The 17,694-nt window shown below is 35.1% G+C and overlaps 2 protein-coding genes across 2 annotated transcripts; one reads left to right on the top strand and one right to left on the bottom strand.

The window, feature by feature from the left end:
• The first annotated feature begins 1,635 nt into the window (after positions 1 to 1,635).
• Positions 1,636 to 3,095, top strand: LOC7456345 (B-box zinc finger protein 20). The gene is made up of 2 exons (XM_002313733.3): positions 1,636 to 2,293; positions 2,383 to 3,095. The coding sequence occupies exons 1-2, from the start codon at positions 2,102 to 2,104 to the stop codon at positions 2,842 to 2,844; spliced, it is 654 nt and encodes a 217-aa protein (XP_002313769.2). The 5' UTR covers positions 1,636 to 2,101; the 3' UTR covers positions 2,845 to 3,095.
• A 104-nt stretch (positions 3,096 to 3,199) lies between these two features.
• Positions 3,200 to 13,231, bottom strand: LOC7464002 (kinesin-like protein KIN-7D, mitochondrial). The gene is made up of 25 exons (XM_024608651.2): positions 12,577 to 13,231; positions 12,379 to 12,476; positions 12,197 to 12,286; positions 12,038 to 12,090; positions 11,026 to 11,091; positions 10,731 to 10,784; positions 10,545 to 10,604; positions 10,343 to 10,421; positions 10,183 to 10,250; positions 9,785 to 9,841; positions 9,580 to 9,684; positions 9,144 to 9,248; positions 8,711 to 8,818; positions 8,477 to 8,608; positions 8,194 to 8,364; positions 7,465 to 7,677; positions 6,957 to 7,094; positions 6,365 to 6,484; positions 6,201 to 6,251; positions 5,683 to 5,730; positions 5,335 to 5,481; positions 4,324 to 5,070; positions 4,100 to 4,229; positions 3,901 to 4,009; positions 3,200 to 3,486 (listed from the first exon to the last, which is right to left on the bottom strand). The coding sequence occupies exons 1-24, from the start codon at positions 12,900 to 12,902 to the stop codon at positions 3,927 to 3,929; spliced, it is 3,249 nt and encodes a 1,082-aa protein (XP_024464419.1). The 5' UTR covers positions 12,903 to 13,231; the 3' UTR covers positions 3,200 to 3,486; positions 3,901 to 3,926.
• Between the last annotated feature and the right edge of the window lie 4,463 nt (positions 13,232 to 17,694).

Here is a 17,694-nt window from a genome sequence, read left to right on the forward strand (position 1 = left end):
ATTAAAAGTGTACTGTTCCTTCCTAATCTCCATACGTACCCTTTCAAGACCTCCACTAGCAATATCTATATATATTTGTTGTTCAAAGATTCTCAAAAAGATCATCCATAGCCCCTGAAAAAAAGTGTTATTGTTCTCTAGTGTTGCCGGCTCCATCAACTGGCAAGTGTCACGCTATATCCATATGTTCTTTGGTTTCCCGCTTCATTAGAACGTGCATCTGATCAATGAATGATCCTGTTAGAAAGAGGAATGAGGGTATACCTCATGATTAAAAGGATTGAGTTTCTTTTTTTCGACTGCAAATCTTCTAATCATGCTGTGGACAACTTACATTTGAAGCGAAGACTTAGATTACTATCAAGATAAAAACAGTCATGATGCAAGCAATGACCGCATACTCCCATTAAAGAACGGAGCTTGTAGGTAATCCGTGCGAGTTAATCATGGATTGCACAAATAATCTAAGGGCTTAAGTGAACCGTACGTATGAAAAGAAGAAAAGAGGGACAACCTTTTCTCTGATAAGCAAAACTTAACATTGATAATTCATAGTATAGATGAATTTGTTAATTATCTTACACGGTAAGCATGACTTTTTGTCATCAATGGAGGCCAATGAGTGGCACCAATTGTTTTGGAAGTCGTGACGTGATTCTTTTTCTTACAAATAACGTTGTTCAGAGTCACTCTAGTACAACTTTTGCCTTTATGGGTGTGTGTAGATGTGCTAGATTTGAATCGAGGATTGGGTTGGCTTGACTCTCGAGAAGATCAAGAAGAGGATGGTGAAAATTGCCTCTCTTGAGGTTCCCAGTTTTTTTACCAGCAATGTATTGATTCCTTCTCTGTTAAAGACAGATTGGTTAAGGTGTTTCTGCGTTTGCAAGGATTTGAAACCAATCTTGATAGATTCAACCATTTGGATATCTTTCATTTTGCTGTGGTTTTGCCCTATATTTTGCCTCTTCCACTTTCTTTCCATCATCATCATTGACATTTTGTCTGGTTAACAATAATTTCAATGCAACTTAGCTGGATCCAAGGTGAAACAAATTGCCAATAGGAGATGGATGTACGTAGTAGGAGTGAGAAACACAGCAAAAACATAAGATTAGAAAGTCAATCAATAAAACCATTATTTGTTTTTTTCTCTCTTTGATTCTTTGCCTTTCATTTTATCAGGCAGTGATGAAATTTCCTTAATGGTTTATGCAGCCTAGCTGGTGGTGTGGGTATTGAAGATGACACTTCTGAAATTATAATGTTCGGTTCTTTTATAAAGTATTTATTACTTGTATTAAAATAATAATCTTTTTATAAAAAAATAATTTTTTGAAAAAAGTACAGTCAAAGACAAACAGGATCTTATGTCGTTATTGGCACGGTAGCATTGAGAGAGCTTGGAAGTGAAAAATAACATTTCTATTTCTTGTACAGTTCATCAAATAAAAATAAAAATAAAAATACAAGGAATTCAATGGGAAGCAGACTGTGAAATTAAATGTCAAATTAAACAGAACAAAGTTATTTTTTCATTCAAAAAAAGTGTCGAAATCAAATCAAATAAAATATTGAAAACGCAAGTTGAGCAGCCAGCTCTGGTCTCTCATGAGCTGACTCTGCTCCACCACCCCCCTCCCTCCCTCCCTGTTGCTGTAAATTAATATATACTACCCCACTAAATTAATATGAAGAGAAGCCTGGGTCGATAAATAGGAAGATAACTGCAAATCGGTTGCCATTCCTTCAACTTCAGACAGTACTGAGAAAGAGAGTGAAGCTTTAGGTTGCATTGCAATAACTTCATAGCCCAAAAGCCAACTTGCTCTCCTCTTCTTTACTCAAGAAAGAGAAATATTAAGGAAAACTGCATGGCATCTATCCAGAGCTTTCTCTAAAAAAGTCAAACAAATATTCAAGATCCCTGAGCTTGGTTAGCTGTTTATCCATTTACACCCCCCCATTGCCCATACTCCCATAACAGCTTTGTCAGTGTCCTTTTATTTACCGTCACAGGTCAATTTCCAATTTTCCAATATCACAATCTCTTTTCTTTATATCAAACCCTAGCCAAGAATATTAGAGGGAGCGTAATAAGATGACAATGAAGATCCGGTGTGATGTGTGTGACAAGGTAGAGGCCACAGTTTTTTGTTGTGCAGATGAAGCTGCTCTCTGTGATGGATGTGATCACAGAGTTCACCATGCAAACACGCTAGCAAGCAAACACTCAAGGTTCTCTTTAGTCCATCCTTCCTTCAAAGAATCCCCTCTTTGTGATATCTGCCAGGTACTAGCAGCTAGATACTTCTCTTACTTTTCTCTAATGTGGTTATGGTGGTGAAAATGTTTATGGTATTTGTTGTTGTTTTTCTTCAGGAGAGGAGAGCCGTTCTGTTTTGTCAAGAGGATAGAGCAATTCTATGCAGAGAATGTGACCTTCCAATTCACAAAGTTAATGAACATACCCAGAAACACAATAGGTTTCTTCTCACAGGTGTAAAGCTCTGTGGTCCTTCTCTGTACGCAACATCATCCTCCGCTAGTAACTGTGATGCAAACATTAACACTACTAGAAATAGAAACCATCAGCACTACCTGAAGAAACCGATTTCAGCTTCCAATGAAATCTTCAGTTCTCCTTCAGTAGCGACAGCGTCGCCACCAACAGCATATAGTTATGACGATAATCATGTTAGTGGCGGTGGTTCAGTTTCAACAAGTAGCATATCTGAGTATTTAGAGACGGTAGTACCAGGGTGGCGCGTGGATGATTTTCTTGATCCTTCATTCACTAGCAATAATAGTTTCAGCAAGGGTTGGAATGCACCCTATATATAAAGAGAGTGGCCTCTTGTAGTTTTGACTTTTGAGGGTGTTTAATTTTTTAAGACTCATCTACACTCTTTTCTCTGACATTGCCCAATTTGATGTAAACTTGTGGCCATTTTTTGCCATTGCTGGATCAAGATCTTAAAAGCTACGGGAGTTCTTTTTTCACCAGAAGTTATAGACTTCTGGGTCCCCAGCCTGGTTTTGCCTGGTGGATTTAACGAGTCCAGAGAAGCAAGCAAAATGAATGCATGCTGTTTGGATTTCTCAGCACTTTAATTAGCATATAATATCAAGATTCTCGGAAATGAAAAGGAGAATAAAGATACACAAGGAGCTGATGAACCAGCGTTGGTCAGATACCTGGGGAAAAACACTTCTCATGGAAGCATACGTTGTTTCTATACATGGTGATACAAATCACAACATTCTGCTGCAAGTTCAAAAACAAGGCAACATCCTAAATTTGATACTTTGGAATGTACTGATTCTTTGTTTACCTTTGATTAATCTTATTTTACAGCCCCTAAGGGAGAGAGTGCAGAAACAATATATTGATATACCTTTTTGACAATTACATACAGTAAACTAATAAAAGAATCGCACCACTGTTCCAGTGAATGTAGCGAACAGGAAAACATCGGCAAAGCCCTGCAATTATTGAAGTGGCGGGGAAGAAGGGGGAAAAAAAACAGAGCATGTCAGTTTATCTTTTGATGGAAGACACTCTAATTTTCACATGAATGACACAGCAGTTTGGGAAATAGTTCCTCTTTCTTTCCAGATTGCTGAAGAGATTTTTATTGCATGTGCCGGACTCGTGAGTCCATGACTCAATGGACACGGGATCAGAAGATCCATTCCATGTGAGAGCGATAGCCTTTGTGTCTGCAGGCTAACCTGTAGTTTATTTTGATAATTCAATTTTCCTTCTAAACTATGTACATGTTAACGGTTCTTATCTACTTGTCTAGTAATATGACAAGGCATTGAGGAACCTAAATTTGTCCAAAAGGTTGACCTATCAGCAAATCAGAAAAAATGAGCAGAGCTAGTATAGATGACCTTTATTTGAGGGTAAAAGCACAATGTCAAGTGAATGCAAAGAGCCTATCTGCAATCTTTGTGCGACAAATCGGGCACTCAGAACAAGCAAGCGAACAAGATTTACACACTGCAAAGCATAAACCAGCAGTAGTCATGATTAGACATCATGTGCAGAAAGGATAGGCACAGTTCAAATGAAAGCAACTAACTGACTTACAACAAAAATGTCGACAGGGGAGAAGAATTGCTGCTGTTGGTGATTCAAAACATACTTTGCACACGTGGGAATTGGCATCTCCATTTCCCAGGTATTTGAGCTCTTTTTCCTTCATCTCTTGCATCCGCGCCTGCAAGCAGAAATGAAGAATGATTGCAGCAGATGGGTACAACAAAGCAAAGTAAGAAACGAAAAAAAAAAGGGTTCAAATAATTAAGGTTTACCTTCAACCGAACAACTAGGGGCTCTTCCTTAGGAGTTCCATCAACTTCTTGTGATGCATCCAAATCTTGTCTCTCTTTTACAGCATTATTTTGATCAACTTCGACCCCATTCATTTTGGGATCCCTGGCATGATCTATACCATCACCATGCCTTTCATCAGCATTCATCCCAGGGATAGCACTCCCATCTTTCTTTAACTTAGCAACAAGCACCCACATATTTGCTAAGTCATTTTCCAGAGCCTCCTCCCTTTTCTTGGCCTCTTCACACCTTTTCCTGTATTCATCTTCTATGAATTCCTTTTCAGCCAAGGATGCCTCAAGTGCTGCTTCGTGTTGTTTTCTTGCCTGAAGTTCCATTTTTAAATCATCTGGATCCAGATTCCACAACTCGAAGTCATCAGAATGCATTCCTGAAATCTCATTTCCTCTGCCAGAGAACCGCCCCTTCCTCCCTGGTCTTGTGGCATCATAGTACTTGCGGTTAACTCCATTAATTGTTTGCATGCCAGCACCTCTAGAATGCACGGATTCTCGGGCAGCCAGCAATTCTTGTTCCAATTTTGCATTCTGTAATGAGAGCTTGGTCACTTCACCAGCTAAATTCTTCAGCTCAACTGCAGCAGCAGAGGCCAGTTCCTTTGCATAAGAAGCTTCTTCAGACAATTTCTGATTTTGGACCCGTAATCCACTATTCTCCTCGGAAAGCTGGACCTGTTCGATCTTTAGCTTTTCATTCCCAATCTCCTGTTAGATAAAAACAAAAACATGTTGATAGCTATAAGAAAAAACTCGGAATTCCTTTGTTATATGTTAGAACTAATCACCGGGATCAACATTTTGCTTATATTTGACAATGCACAACAGTAATAATGCCTATTGTTTCATACGAGAAGTTTAAACCAATACCCTTAGTTCAATTAGAAATAAAAACAATGACTACATCCCAAAATGGAGATATTTTTAATAAGCACGTCAAAACTTAGTAAATTTTAGCATAGTAGTGATCACCTGGGACTGAACTTTCTTTTTCAATTCATCCACATATTCTTCAGATGCATTGTGTTCGGAGTTTAGTGGTGCTTTGTCACCAGAGAGTGAAGCGAACCGCTGCTCCAGGAGAGTTACCTTTTCTTGCAATTCTTTGTTTTCGGAGCACTGCCAATAATAACCACATGTAGAAACAACAGCTTGAAACATAAGCAAAGCAGGGAACAAGAAAGAAACAATAGCATTCCAGGCTGATGAATAGGACCAAGGAAGTGCTGAGCATCAAATAAAATGGCAGAAGGAAAGAGAAGGAAAGGAAGAAAAACAATCAATTAAGAGGACAAATAGGATGGAGAATGGCGGTTAAACCTTATTCTGAAGCTGTTCTTGGAGGATGCGGTTGTCAGCTGATTTTATCTGCAAAAAAGTCAAAATCATCTCATTTGTAGTGGGCAGGAAATTTATAATCTATGCAAGTTCATTCACCATTCCAACTACTATAGACCACTGAAACCAAGATGACAGGTGGCGGACTTCATGACCTGGTTTCCTGGGATATTTAGTAGTCTTAAGACTAAAATCATATAGGTGTTTTATTATGAAAGGATTTACCTCTCTCGCAGAAAAAAGAAAAGGAAAGAGAAAAAACCATTATGATGCAGATTCTGAAGCTGCGAGATTCTAAGAAAGAGATTATGGAGCTGGATTTATCTCCTCGGCAGTTATAATTAGTGATCTTAATGGGATACTTGCCAAGGAACCAATTATAGCTCACCATTGATATACAAGTGCCTGCCTCCATTGTGTTTTAATGTGACACTAGAACAATAAGTGAACAGACAAGCCCCGATAAGAATTTCAGTAATATCATGATATGCAGTGCTCACCTCCAGCTCAAAAGCCTTCTCATTACATTGGGTCATCAATCTCATTACTGTCTGTAGCCAAAATGAAATTGAAATAATTAAGCTACTATTATCTGGAAAAAGAACAAAGAAATGAAAGGATATGAGAGGAAGAAAAATGGAAATGTGGAAGAAAGTGAAACTACCTGCTGCATATCAACCAATGAGGCATTGGCAATTGAAGCCTCACCACTTTCAATAATACGTTGTTCCAAGACTCCCATTTGCCTCTTCTTTTCCATGATCTCTCGTTCCAAGTTCTGGATCTGTGGTTGGCAAAATTATACACTTGTCTTCATCAGAGCTTTAGAGAAAATTATGGATACTCAGTTGTATATTACTGCCACATTTTATATGTTGGATAATTAAAAATATGGCATTGAAAAATGGAAAACTTCTGTTTCCTAATCTGTTAAATAATATTAACAGCTAAGTACTCTAAGTGAAAAAAGGAAGTGTAGGAAAAGGGTGTCTTTGCTAGCTACTAAATTCTATAATATGCAAAAGAAGAAACATGAACCAATGGAGCATGTGATAAGCATCAAATGCATACTCAGAGTTCAATAAAATCTAAAAATCATATCGACCACATGAACTCAAATTGGCTCAAGCACAACTGAGAGACCAGTAATCTATTCAAAATGTTGGCTCAAGCATGATCAAAGCTTTGCATCTCATTTTGAACTTAAATTTTAAACACAAGCAGACATATAACTTTGCAAGAAAAGAGAAGTATACCTGAATTTTCGAGTTATCAGGATCATTTACAGACTGCTCTACCAGGCGCTTTAGGGTACTGGTGCTGAATGCAATCTCTCCAGCAAGCATTTTAACCTGCTCCACAAGAAGGTCCATCTGGTCTTGGGTCATCCCGCCCTAAAAATACCCAAAAAAAATGTCAGTTTAACAATTTCTTCAAAAAAACCAGTGACCAAAAATAAATGAAAAGTTTTGGGCTGGTCACCCAAAGGAAAAATTACTGCTAGAACATATGAGACACAAATATATCAAAATGACATGGCATTTGTGGTATGAGTGTCCTAGACTTCAGTGGAAACAGGATTTGGGTTTTCCTGATTCAATAATGGTAGGTCGTGGAAGCAAATGAAAAGGAATCTGATGAAACCAAAACCAGAGTGCTCAATATGAGAAGAAGAGAGAGAAGTGAACTTTGGATTCTCTGGAAGGGGAAATTTACTTGGAATTATATACGAGTGAGCAACAAAAAAAAATCAGCAAAACTTACTGGTGCCAGTTTTGAAGCATTCATAAGGTTGCCTGCTTGAGTCGTTTCCGTAACCGCACTGCTAGCTGGTGAGAGTTCTTCATTCCACTTGCTGGAAGATCTTCTATGTTTAAATTCACTAGTTAGATCTGATGCAATCAAAGAAGAAGAAGATGGAGAGTCCTTCTGATTCTCATTTTCTGCAAGTGAAGCACCTTCTCGCAAATCCAATTTCTGACAGAAAAAGGAAATGCAACTTAAATATCACACTTCAGTCTTCCAAATGGAAAACTAAGATCTAAGAAAAGAAAGCAGTGAGAAAGAAAAATCATGCAAGTAAACAAAGGGTAGATGTTATGGGCAGAAACCATTGCAAGAGTAACAAAACTAACTTACAATCAGTTGTGAAGAATAGAAAATTAATTTGCAGCTTCTTTGAGAAGTTGAGCATTTACAGAATAACAGGGGAATGACAGTGAAAGGTATTAAGAAAGCAAGGACCATTTTACAAATTTTTGGGTCAAATGTTACTCTATGCTTGTCAAGATTCACAATATAACTGTTGCACTTTGCACTAACAGAACCATAGATGCCCCAAAACCAATAGAATGTTTTTAGCTCGAACCACAGCAATTGCAATTTAACTCATTTCCTGGAAAAGACATCATTCATATTTAAATCTTCAAATTTCAGCACCAGTTAGAAATTAGGCAATAGCAAAATTTACAAAACACGTGGGGGGGGGCTCACATCATCCGAATGACTCCTCTGATGACCTGGAACATCAGGCAATCCAGGAATCGTATTCTTTGTAGAGACAAGTATGAGTTTGGTTAGCCTCTGGATCCTACTCATGAGAGCAGCCTTGGCTTCTTCTTCCTCCTCCAATCTTGACTGCATCTTCACTTGACCTTCCTCCAACTGTACAAAGAAATACAAAAGAAAGATTTGTCACGGGTTAAAAAAAAAAAAAAACATACAATGAAAACGACACAACAATATTCAAAAGAAGAAAACAAGATAATTTTAAAACCTTTTGCCTTAAGCTCAGAATCTCTTCATGACTGACACCAACAAGCATCCCCTGTCTTAACTGATCAAGTTCCTCTTTGAGGATTGAGATTTCTTTTTGATACTTCTTGATCAAAGATTTCTCATCAATTATCTGAAAGTTGAGTTATTTCCAAAATCAGGTTAAAGTCAGCTTTTAGATTTAATTAATCTATGTTGTTGAAAAACCATATCATAAGCTAAGTGCATGCTGCACCTTATTGCGTGAGGCATAGATTTCAACCCGCTTTGCCCTGCTAGCAAACTTCAATGTATTATGAGTTTCTTCCATGTTACTTGATGCAGGAGTGACGGTACAAATAAGCTGAGGAGCAGTTTAGCCAAGAAAGAACACATTAGCTGGCATTGAAATTTGGCTCAGGAAGAGTGATTGAATATGTACAGTCAGTCTCTTGTAGGGTTTTTACTTCCCAGTAAAAAAGTCAGAAAGGGAATGAGAACGTGAAAAGTAAACATTTCTGGAAGATAATAACTAACAAGGGCCGAGACAATTCAATATGCAGCAGCAACAATTGATCATTTAGTAAACTTGTATGTGCAGGTGAATTACATGATCTTCAACAACAAAGTAAAATTTCAGTAACATGTTGCCCATAAAATAGCACGAAAATTTTATATCTTAAACTCACCGAAACATGCCCATGCCCGCTCAACGAGGACTGCAAAAGGCGAGTAAGTTTGGAATCTCGATACGGAACATGAGATGCTCTTCCTTCACTCAGTTTTCCAATAACCTTTACATTGGAACCACATAGTCAATCACAGGCATCAAAATGAAATAGGCATATACACTTCAACATGCACTCAGGCTCGGCACATGCACCAAGAAGCTCAATGAGTTTATTCATTGACTTGTGTTTGAGATAAAACTTCACTAAATCTCAAACCACTTTTCACTATCCTCAGGTTGGTCTTATAAATCATCAGATAATCACCCACCGGTTATTCAGTTATTACATGTATCTGAAGGCTTTGAATAATTTGCAGGAGCAGTTTGTGATCAATATAAATATGAATAAAATAAAAAAATGGTAGATGATTGCATATAAAGTTACAGGTACATACAGTTCCAAGAGTTAGAAGGCTTTTGTTTATGTAAGATCCTTCCTTTCTCCTTAGTCCAGTTGTTTCAGTTTTTGAACTCTCAGATCCAGCTAGATCAATCAGATTCTACCAAAAGAGAAATACAAGAGAATAGCATGAGCCATGCAGCTAAGAAAAATAAATATTTTTTTTTCTTTTTTGACAATGACAATTCAATGCAACATACAAGTTGAGAGAAAATCACTCCATCATATTCGTCACCATGATCACTACTTTCAATCATCTGCAAATGCATAGGCATATCAGTGAATAATAAGAAAGGAAACAATTCATAAGTGAAAGAGGGTACAACATTTACAGTAAATATGGTTAGACTTTATCAAACAAAAAACAACAGAGAATGGCAAGAACTTGACATAGATGATGCAATAATTGAGATTATCAAACAAAAAACAACAGAGAATGGCAAGAACTTGACATAGATGATGCAATAATTGAGATGGAGAAGAGTAAGATTTAGCTACTTCTGAACAATACTTTATTATATCTACTCCACAAAAATGTATGAATGGAATGTTAACTATTGTTTTATAATGACAAATATCATCTGCATAGACCATTTACCAGAGTAAATATGGTGTGACTTCGGCTGCTGAACAGATTAAAATTATTTGAACCAACATGGCGATGCTCTGGCAACATCAAACACCAATGAAAAGCTTAGGGGTAAAATTGCATGAAACATACAGGAAAAGATGAAATTGGGTTTATATATACAATTTACCTTCTCCGGCAGCAATGAAAGAAAGTGCATGCCCAGGAGACAAAACGACTTCTTCCTTTATACCCTCAACATAGGTGCCCTGGAAAACATAGTACAAGCATTTATAAACCAACATATATGAGATCCAGTAAATAATACATTTTCTCATGGAAAGAAGGATCACAATAAGTAGTATTAAAGAACATTCATAAAAGCATAACACCTGTGCATCTTCTCTAACACGCAAATTTTGACCTGTTGGATCAAGCAAGTCATTTATCACCTGATATCAGAAGCATGCGTGGAAGTATAAATCAGACAAATTTTACTACGATGACAGTAAGTAGTTCAACTTGTAATCTGTACATTTAAGTGCTGTCATTCAAATTGATAGTATAGTGAAACTGACCTCATTGTAAATTTCAAGATAGGACACCCGTAGCAGGAACTCTCTTCCTGGAGTCTGAAGTGAGAAAGCATATGTCACCCATACTTGATCAACAAGTTGATAATTAAAAGGATAGAATATAGACAAAAAAAACAAATGAATTAGGTTACCTTAACACCAGACTATACAAGTGTAATGATATCAGCCATACACATCAAGCACACACAAATACATACTTGGGTGATAAAAGCCAAGGGATACGCAATGAACCAGATTATAGAGAATATACTGAGGGAAATATTTTCTGAACACTTACCTCTTGGATAATACTGAAAACATCCTTTATGGCCAGTGGTATGATACCAGGTGAATTTTGGTCTCCCTGCACATATTGTCATGAGAAACAAGTCAAAAACAACAGAGCTGTAAATTTGTTAACTATAAGGAACTGAAACAAGAAAGGTTAGCAGAAATAAAAAAGAAAAACATATAAATAGACGTGTTTATACATGTGCCAAATAAACATAACATAAGTGTCAAAGAACCATCTCAACCCAATAGCTTAAGCTGTTAGGTGAGGTCTTAGGATATGATTTATATTATTCTCTAACACACCCCCTCAAGTGAAAGCCTTTTGGACTTGAAACTTGCACAGGTCCACATTACCTTGTGTTTGATTTTTATCAAATAAATGGGAACGGTGAGATTCGAACTCGTGACCACTTGGTCATCAAGGCTCTGATACCATGTCAAAGAACCATCTCAACCCAATAGCTTAAACTGTTAGGTGAGGTCCTAGGATATGATTTATATTATTCTCTAACAATAAGAATCAAATCTAGTGATAAATTACATAGCAGGATCAAACTGTCATGTCACTGGATACTTCAGTTATGCTATCCTAAGTCCAAACTGTAACATGACAGAGAAACACGATTGAGCATCAAATGCATTTATAGATAAGGGTGCAAAAGAAAAAGGGAAACCATGCATTTATAGATATGGCTCAAAGTAATTGTATTTCAGGCAAAAGAGGGGGCTTCAAAATGACCAAGACCTTCGGTTTCCTCTGTAGAACTCCTCAACAGATCATCACATTGTATTACTTTGAGCGTTTTATATGGTTATAGCCTATGCAAATAACGAACATGAAAAGATCTAGAGGAATTGCAGGGTGCGGGTGCAAAAGAGTAGTTATCAAAAAAAGGAATCACCATTGATTTGCAACAAGAAATTATGATCAGTTTTTACAATAATTGGACATTTTTTAGCATCTCCTAACAAAAACTGCACAAAAGATGCAATTTATAGATAGGGACTAGTCTTACATGCATAGTATGCGTCTTTCCACTACTAGTAACACCATACGCAAAAACAGTTCCTGCATTGTCAAAGAAAAAACCCCAATTAATCAACATTAATTAATCAGCTTACCAACCACAACTACTAAATCAATCAATGCTAATTAATTATCAATAATACCATACCATTAACACCTTCCATTGCAGCCTTGACTACAGGTTTTGCAGCAACCTCATACACCTCTTGAGATGCAGTGTGTGGTCCAAACACCTTATCTGCCAATACAAATCAATTCGCATTTACATTTTAAATTTCCATTAACTCAGATAATTAACAAAAATGAAATTCAAATTCAATAAATAATTACCGAATGCATAAGCAGTCGCTGGATTGTACTCGTTCCTGACAATCTTATCCCCATCCGCATACCATGCTATCTCATCCCCTCTCTGGAACTCCCTTTCACTGTATCCAAACACATCCCAAACAAAAAAATTAACCCTGGAAAATTCAAATTACAAAACCAAATCAAGATCTGATCTAGTACCCTCAGATCTGCCATTACCTCAACGGCCTAAACCGAATAGTAACCGAAATGCTATCACCACCACTCCTCGGTTGATCAAACGGTTCAGCAATTAACTCCTCCGGCCCGAACCCGACAGGGGTTTGACCACCACCACGTAGACCGCCGTATTGCATTGAATCAGACCGAGCTCGATTTGGCGTCACGGATCTCGAACCGAAAAATGAAGAAGCGGAAGTCGAGCAAGAGCGAGGAATCAGCCTGTTATTATAAGAAGTGGTTGTTGAAGAAGCTGAAGAGTATGAACTTGACGGTTTCCGGTGCGAGAATGGAGACCTGCTTCTCGCTCTGGAAGATGACGCCATACAGGGGGAAAAACCAGATGCTCAGTGGAGTTGGTTTGAGTCGAGTTGACTCAGTGAGCCGGTGAGGGGGGACTAACTCGGTGGAGGAAGGGTGAGGAGAGAGGAAATAGAGAGATTGATTCGGGGAAGTCACATGGTTTCTGCTACAAGAAAAGTGGGTGACATTGTGTGTGGGGTTTTTTTTAATGTATTTGACACTTTAAGTAAGTGAAGAAGGTCGAGAGAGGGGGTAAAGGTACAGAAGAAACAGGGGGGGATTGTTTCTTCTACTTGAAGACAAAGAGTTGCAGAAGAGAGAGAGGAGCTGGATTTGATTTCTATAATAGACACAAGAGAGAGATTGAGAACTAGGCTTTTGTATTTTCAATTTTTTAAAAAATATCTTTTCTGTGCGTGTCTGGGTTTTTAGGGTTTGAAGATTTTTTTCGTCTTTCTAGTATGTTATTTTTTTCATATTAGACCTGTATTTAATAATTATGCAATCGAATCCTTATCACACCCGAACTAAAGCATTGATGAGAATTTTTAAATCTCTATTCAAATCCAAACATGAGAATTGTAGGGTAAGATGCAAACCTACTTGTCACGTCAGCTAGCATTTTGATTATAAACTTTAAATTTATATAGTATACTTGTTCATGTTTAGTTTTTCAATTATTTAAACATTTATTGATTTTAAAAATTGATTATTTAGTTTAAATAATGTGTGTGTTTAAACATATGATATATTCATTTTCTCGTAGCTTTATAATATTGTAAGGTGCTTCTTATTCGGTATGTTATCCTTTTTAAATATTTTAATTACTAAAAAAGTTAGATAAATAATAAAAGTACATCATTTGATTTATAAAGAGTAGGACTAAAAATATTAATTTTAAATTTAACTTGTGATCTTAAAATTATTACCGGAAACAAATTACTAATTTAGATGATGTAATGTGAAAAATAATGTTTAAGTGACAGGTTAATTTAAATATAAGTTAAGTTCAAGATAATATCTTTTTTATATAATAATATAAATTAACTGTAATTTTATTAATAAATTTTAATTTTCCTTTTTTTCATGAATCACTCATCGTTAGAAAGTAAATGTATTGTCTCTTCGATTTTAGTTTTAAAACTCTCAGCATAATTGGATGGGTGACAAAATTAGAGTGGAAGGGGAAATGTGGCTGGGAAAAATGAAGACCGAGGACTCAATTGCATACTTTTGTGGTGCGAGGTTAAACATGACAGGAGTAGTATATAACAGGTGTGAGATGGTGCGACCGGGCCGTGTTTTCGAAGGGGTGAAAAATATTTACTGTGGAGGATGACGTGGGAAGGAAGGAGCGTGGAAGTTTAAACTAGAGAGATGGACCCGCCAAGTAGGAGAGTTTGAAATTAAGGAAATAAAATGAGCGGGAATAATAGTGAGGTGATGATTAGGACAAATAAGAGTAGGAAGAAAGGACAGCCAATCGCTGATCAAAGATTAATCAATGAAAGAAACAAAATAATTAACTATAGACATTTTTTAGAAGGATTATAGTGACTAGATAGTTGTCTATAAATACTCTCGAGAAGGCTTAATCAACTCTATTTTTTTTTTGGATTCAAAGAAAAATCAACTCTATTTTTTTAATCTGTATTTTTTTTTTTTTTTTTTTGTCCTGCTAGCTTCATGGAGTTCACATCTTTTCGTTTTTTCTTACTTGTGTTGTACAGGTTACTTGTAATCTAACAGTAGTTTTTTTTTATTATTATTTCTGTTTGGGAGTGTGGTTGTGGTTGTTTTTCAAAATATTTTTTATATCGAAATACATCAAAATGATATTTTTTTTATTTTTAAAAAATTATTTTAAAAATTAGTACATTAAAAAGATCCAAAACATACAAAAAAAATTATTTTTTTGTGGAACGCGGTTTGCACCGCGTTCCCAAACGGTGCCTTAAATGGGAGGTTGTTTGGTATTTAATTTTTATATGTGTTTTAAAAGTGTATAGACATGAGAAAACATTAAATTAATATTTTTTTAATATTTTTTATGATTTTAATATGCTAGTATTGAAAATTAAAAAAACAAATTATTTTAATATATTTTAAAATAAAAAATATTTTTAAAAAATAGATATATGATTAGTCAACCATCAAATAATTTTATCACGATATCAGTTAGCTGGAGGGATTATATAGCGTGGCGAGTTGTCAACTTGGGTTGTTGTGATGAAATGCGATAGGAAGATTGGACTGTGAAAGGAGACTACAAAAAAATAAAGGCGATTGAGATATTAGACGTGGAAGATGAGGTAAAGGAAGAGTTACGGGCTTGTGCCTTGCATTTTCAAATATATATGCTATCGTTAATTTTATTAGTATAGATATAAAAATATAAAATAAATTTATTTTTTATATAATTTTAAAATAAATTTACATGTCTTTAAGATTAAAAAATATAAAGATTTATATCCTGTATGTTTTTGTTATCTCGTATTTTCTGTCTCAAAATAATATCCACCAGTTTATAACCTCTCCCTCGTCCTCTCTCTTTCGTGCGTAGGTTTTTTTTTATATAAAAAAAAACAATGTCAAATGCAGAGTGCTGTCACCGCACGTTTCTTTTTTCCAGCATGATAGCATCATAAAACATGGCATATGTAACGTAATTAGTGATTCTGGACAAGTGAGTAACATGTGTTCTTCTCTTCTCTTTTCTTTTCTTCATTTTTCAAATCACATTTTTTTTTAAAAAATAAAACATGTTTGTTATAGCAGTGGCAAGTGGTCAACTCACAAACATGTTTTTTATTATTATTAATATGAGTATCCGGACTAATTTGCGTGTCCCTCGACTAATTTTATGGACCATAAAATTAATGATTATATAAACCTTTGGTAGTTTTGAGAAAACTCGAACTAGTAATTATTAAAAATCAAACTTAAGACCTGACCAATTTATTCACTTCTCAAAAATGACAAACATGTTTTTTGCCGAGGTTTCTTATGGTCATTCCAAAGCACTGTAACTATAGTGTTTTTAATTTTATAAAATAATAAAATAGTGTGTACAGTACAATAAATGTAAATATTTACTAGCTTGTAATTACGTAAAAAATATTCCTTTAATGCTATTTTTTCTTCTCCCAATCAGCCGGGGATTTTTTTTCTGTTAAAATTATACTTAATCATTCATGATTAATTTTGTTTTAAATCAGAAACATACTTTTTTTGAGTTGTTATTTTTAGAATAACATTGATAATTAACTTAATTACAGGATGACAACATACTAATCAAGTTTGTTTAGCGACAGTACAGATTATTGCCATATAATAAATAAAAATATATAATAATCTATGACCCAGGCATTATAATTGTAATGTATTGAATAACCATGTAAATTGCCTATAAACAATTTTTTTAACAGCATGTTATTGTGAGTGCCATTTTCTATTGGAGTTTAAATTTGTTCATAGTAATGATGTTTTTATATAAATATTTTTAATTAAAAATATTTTTAAATAATATTTTTATTTTTTAATTTCAACCCAACAAAATTATTTAAAAAAATTAGTGTGATATTTTTAAAAATTAAAAAGCTTGTTTAGCTGCGTATACAAAAGTTGGTCGATGCCAGTCTTTGTTGATGAATTTAACATTTTCTTTTTGTGTATGGTCCTCTCTCGATAAACTATTCGAACTCTGTTCACCTACTGCAACAAATTATTCCTGGCTCGGTGTATAAAAACACACTTACGTGCGACGGTTTATTGAACTATCTTTCCATGAATCGTGGTTTTTCTAGAATGTTTTCCGCTCAGGAACAAAAACATTTAACTACAACGTTGTCAAATTTGATCAGATGCTGGTCAAATCATCCAACCTTTTGTTACAAGTGGCCCACATTCAGCTACACTTCATTGGATGCTGGTCAAATTCGACGTGTCAGAGAAGGTAGATTCGGTCAGAATTTTATAGAACGAGACGAGAAATTACCTGTGAAATCGTATGTAAAGAAAAATATATATTAGTTTTCAATTTGGATCAGGCTGTGGACTGGAAAAGGGTAAAGTGAGTCTCAAATTTTTTGAGTTAGAACATAATACTGGAGAATACAGAATACTTCGTGATCTCTGATGTTGGAAATTTATTGTGTGTTTGGTATTGTGGTAGCTGTTGTGGTTATGGTTTGAAAAAAGTTGTTTTATAAAAAGTATTTTTAGCTGAGGTTAGTTTGAAAAAATAGATATTTGGTTAAAACTGTGGTTAGAATTGAGGTTGAACAAAAAGTAATTTAATGTATTTGGTTAATAATGCTTTTGGAATTAAGGCTATAAAATAATTTAAAAAATTATATATTAACATTGATGGTTTTTAATTTAAATGTTATAGATTTAATTATTGCTATTACATTATAAAATAAATAATACTTTATATAAAATATTTTTTATTGTTTCATTATAATATCTACAATTCCATCACGTATGAAATACATCCGACAAGAACTACAGTTTTTTTGGTTTCTTAAGCATACAACAACATCAAGTAAAATATAATCAGAAACAGAATTGGAATTGCGATCAAATTCTGCAAATGCTACGTCATCAAGCGATTTTTGTTTAATTTATATAGTTTCATTAAATAATGTTAAACACTAGTTTTTTAAATAAAATACAATTAAAAAATAAAAAATAATTTTTATTTTACTAGATCAAACCTGTTTAAATACATTTTAAATTTTGAACCGGAACTGGTTCGGCAAAAATAGTAGAGCACGCGAACAGTGCAACAAGGTGCACTATTCCTGCTAATTA

The sequence above is a fragment of the Populus trichocarpa genome, chromosome 9 (assembly GCF_000002775.5).
Source record: "Populus trichocarpa isolate Nisqually-1 chromosome 9, P.trichocarpa_v4.1, whole genome shotgun sequence".
Classification (NCBI taxonomy): domain Eukaryota; kingdom Viridiplantae; phylum Streptophyta; class Magnoliopsida; order Malpighiales; family Salicaceae; genus Populus; species Populus trichocarpa.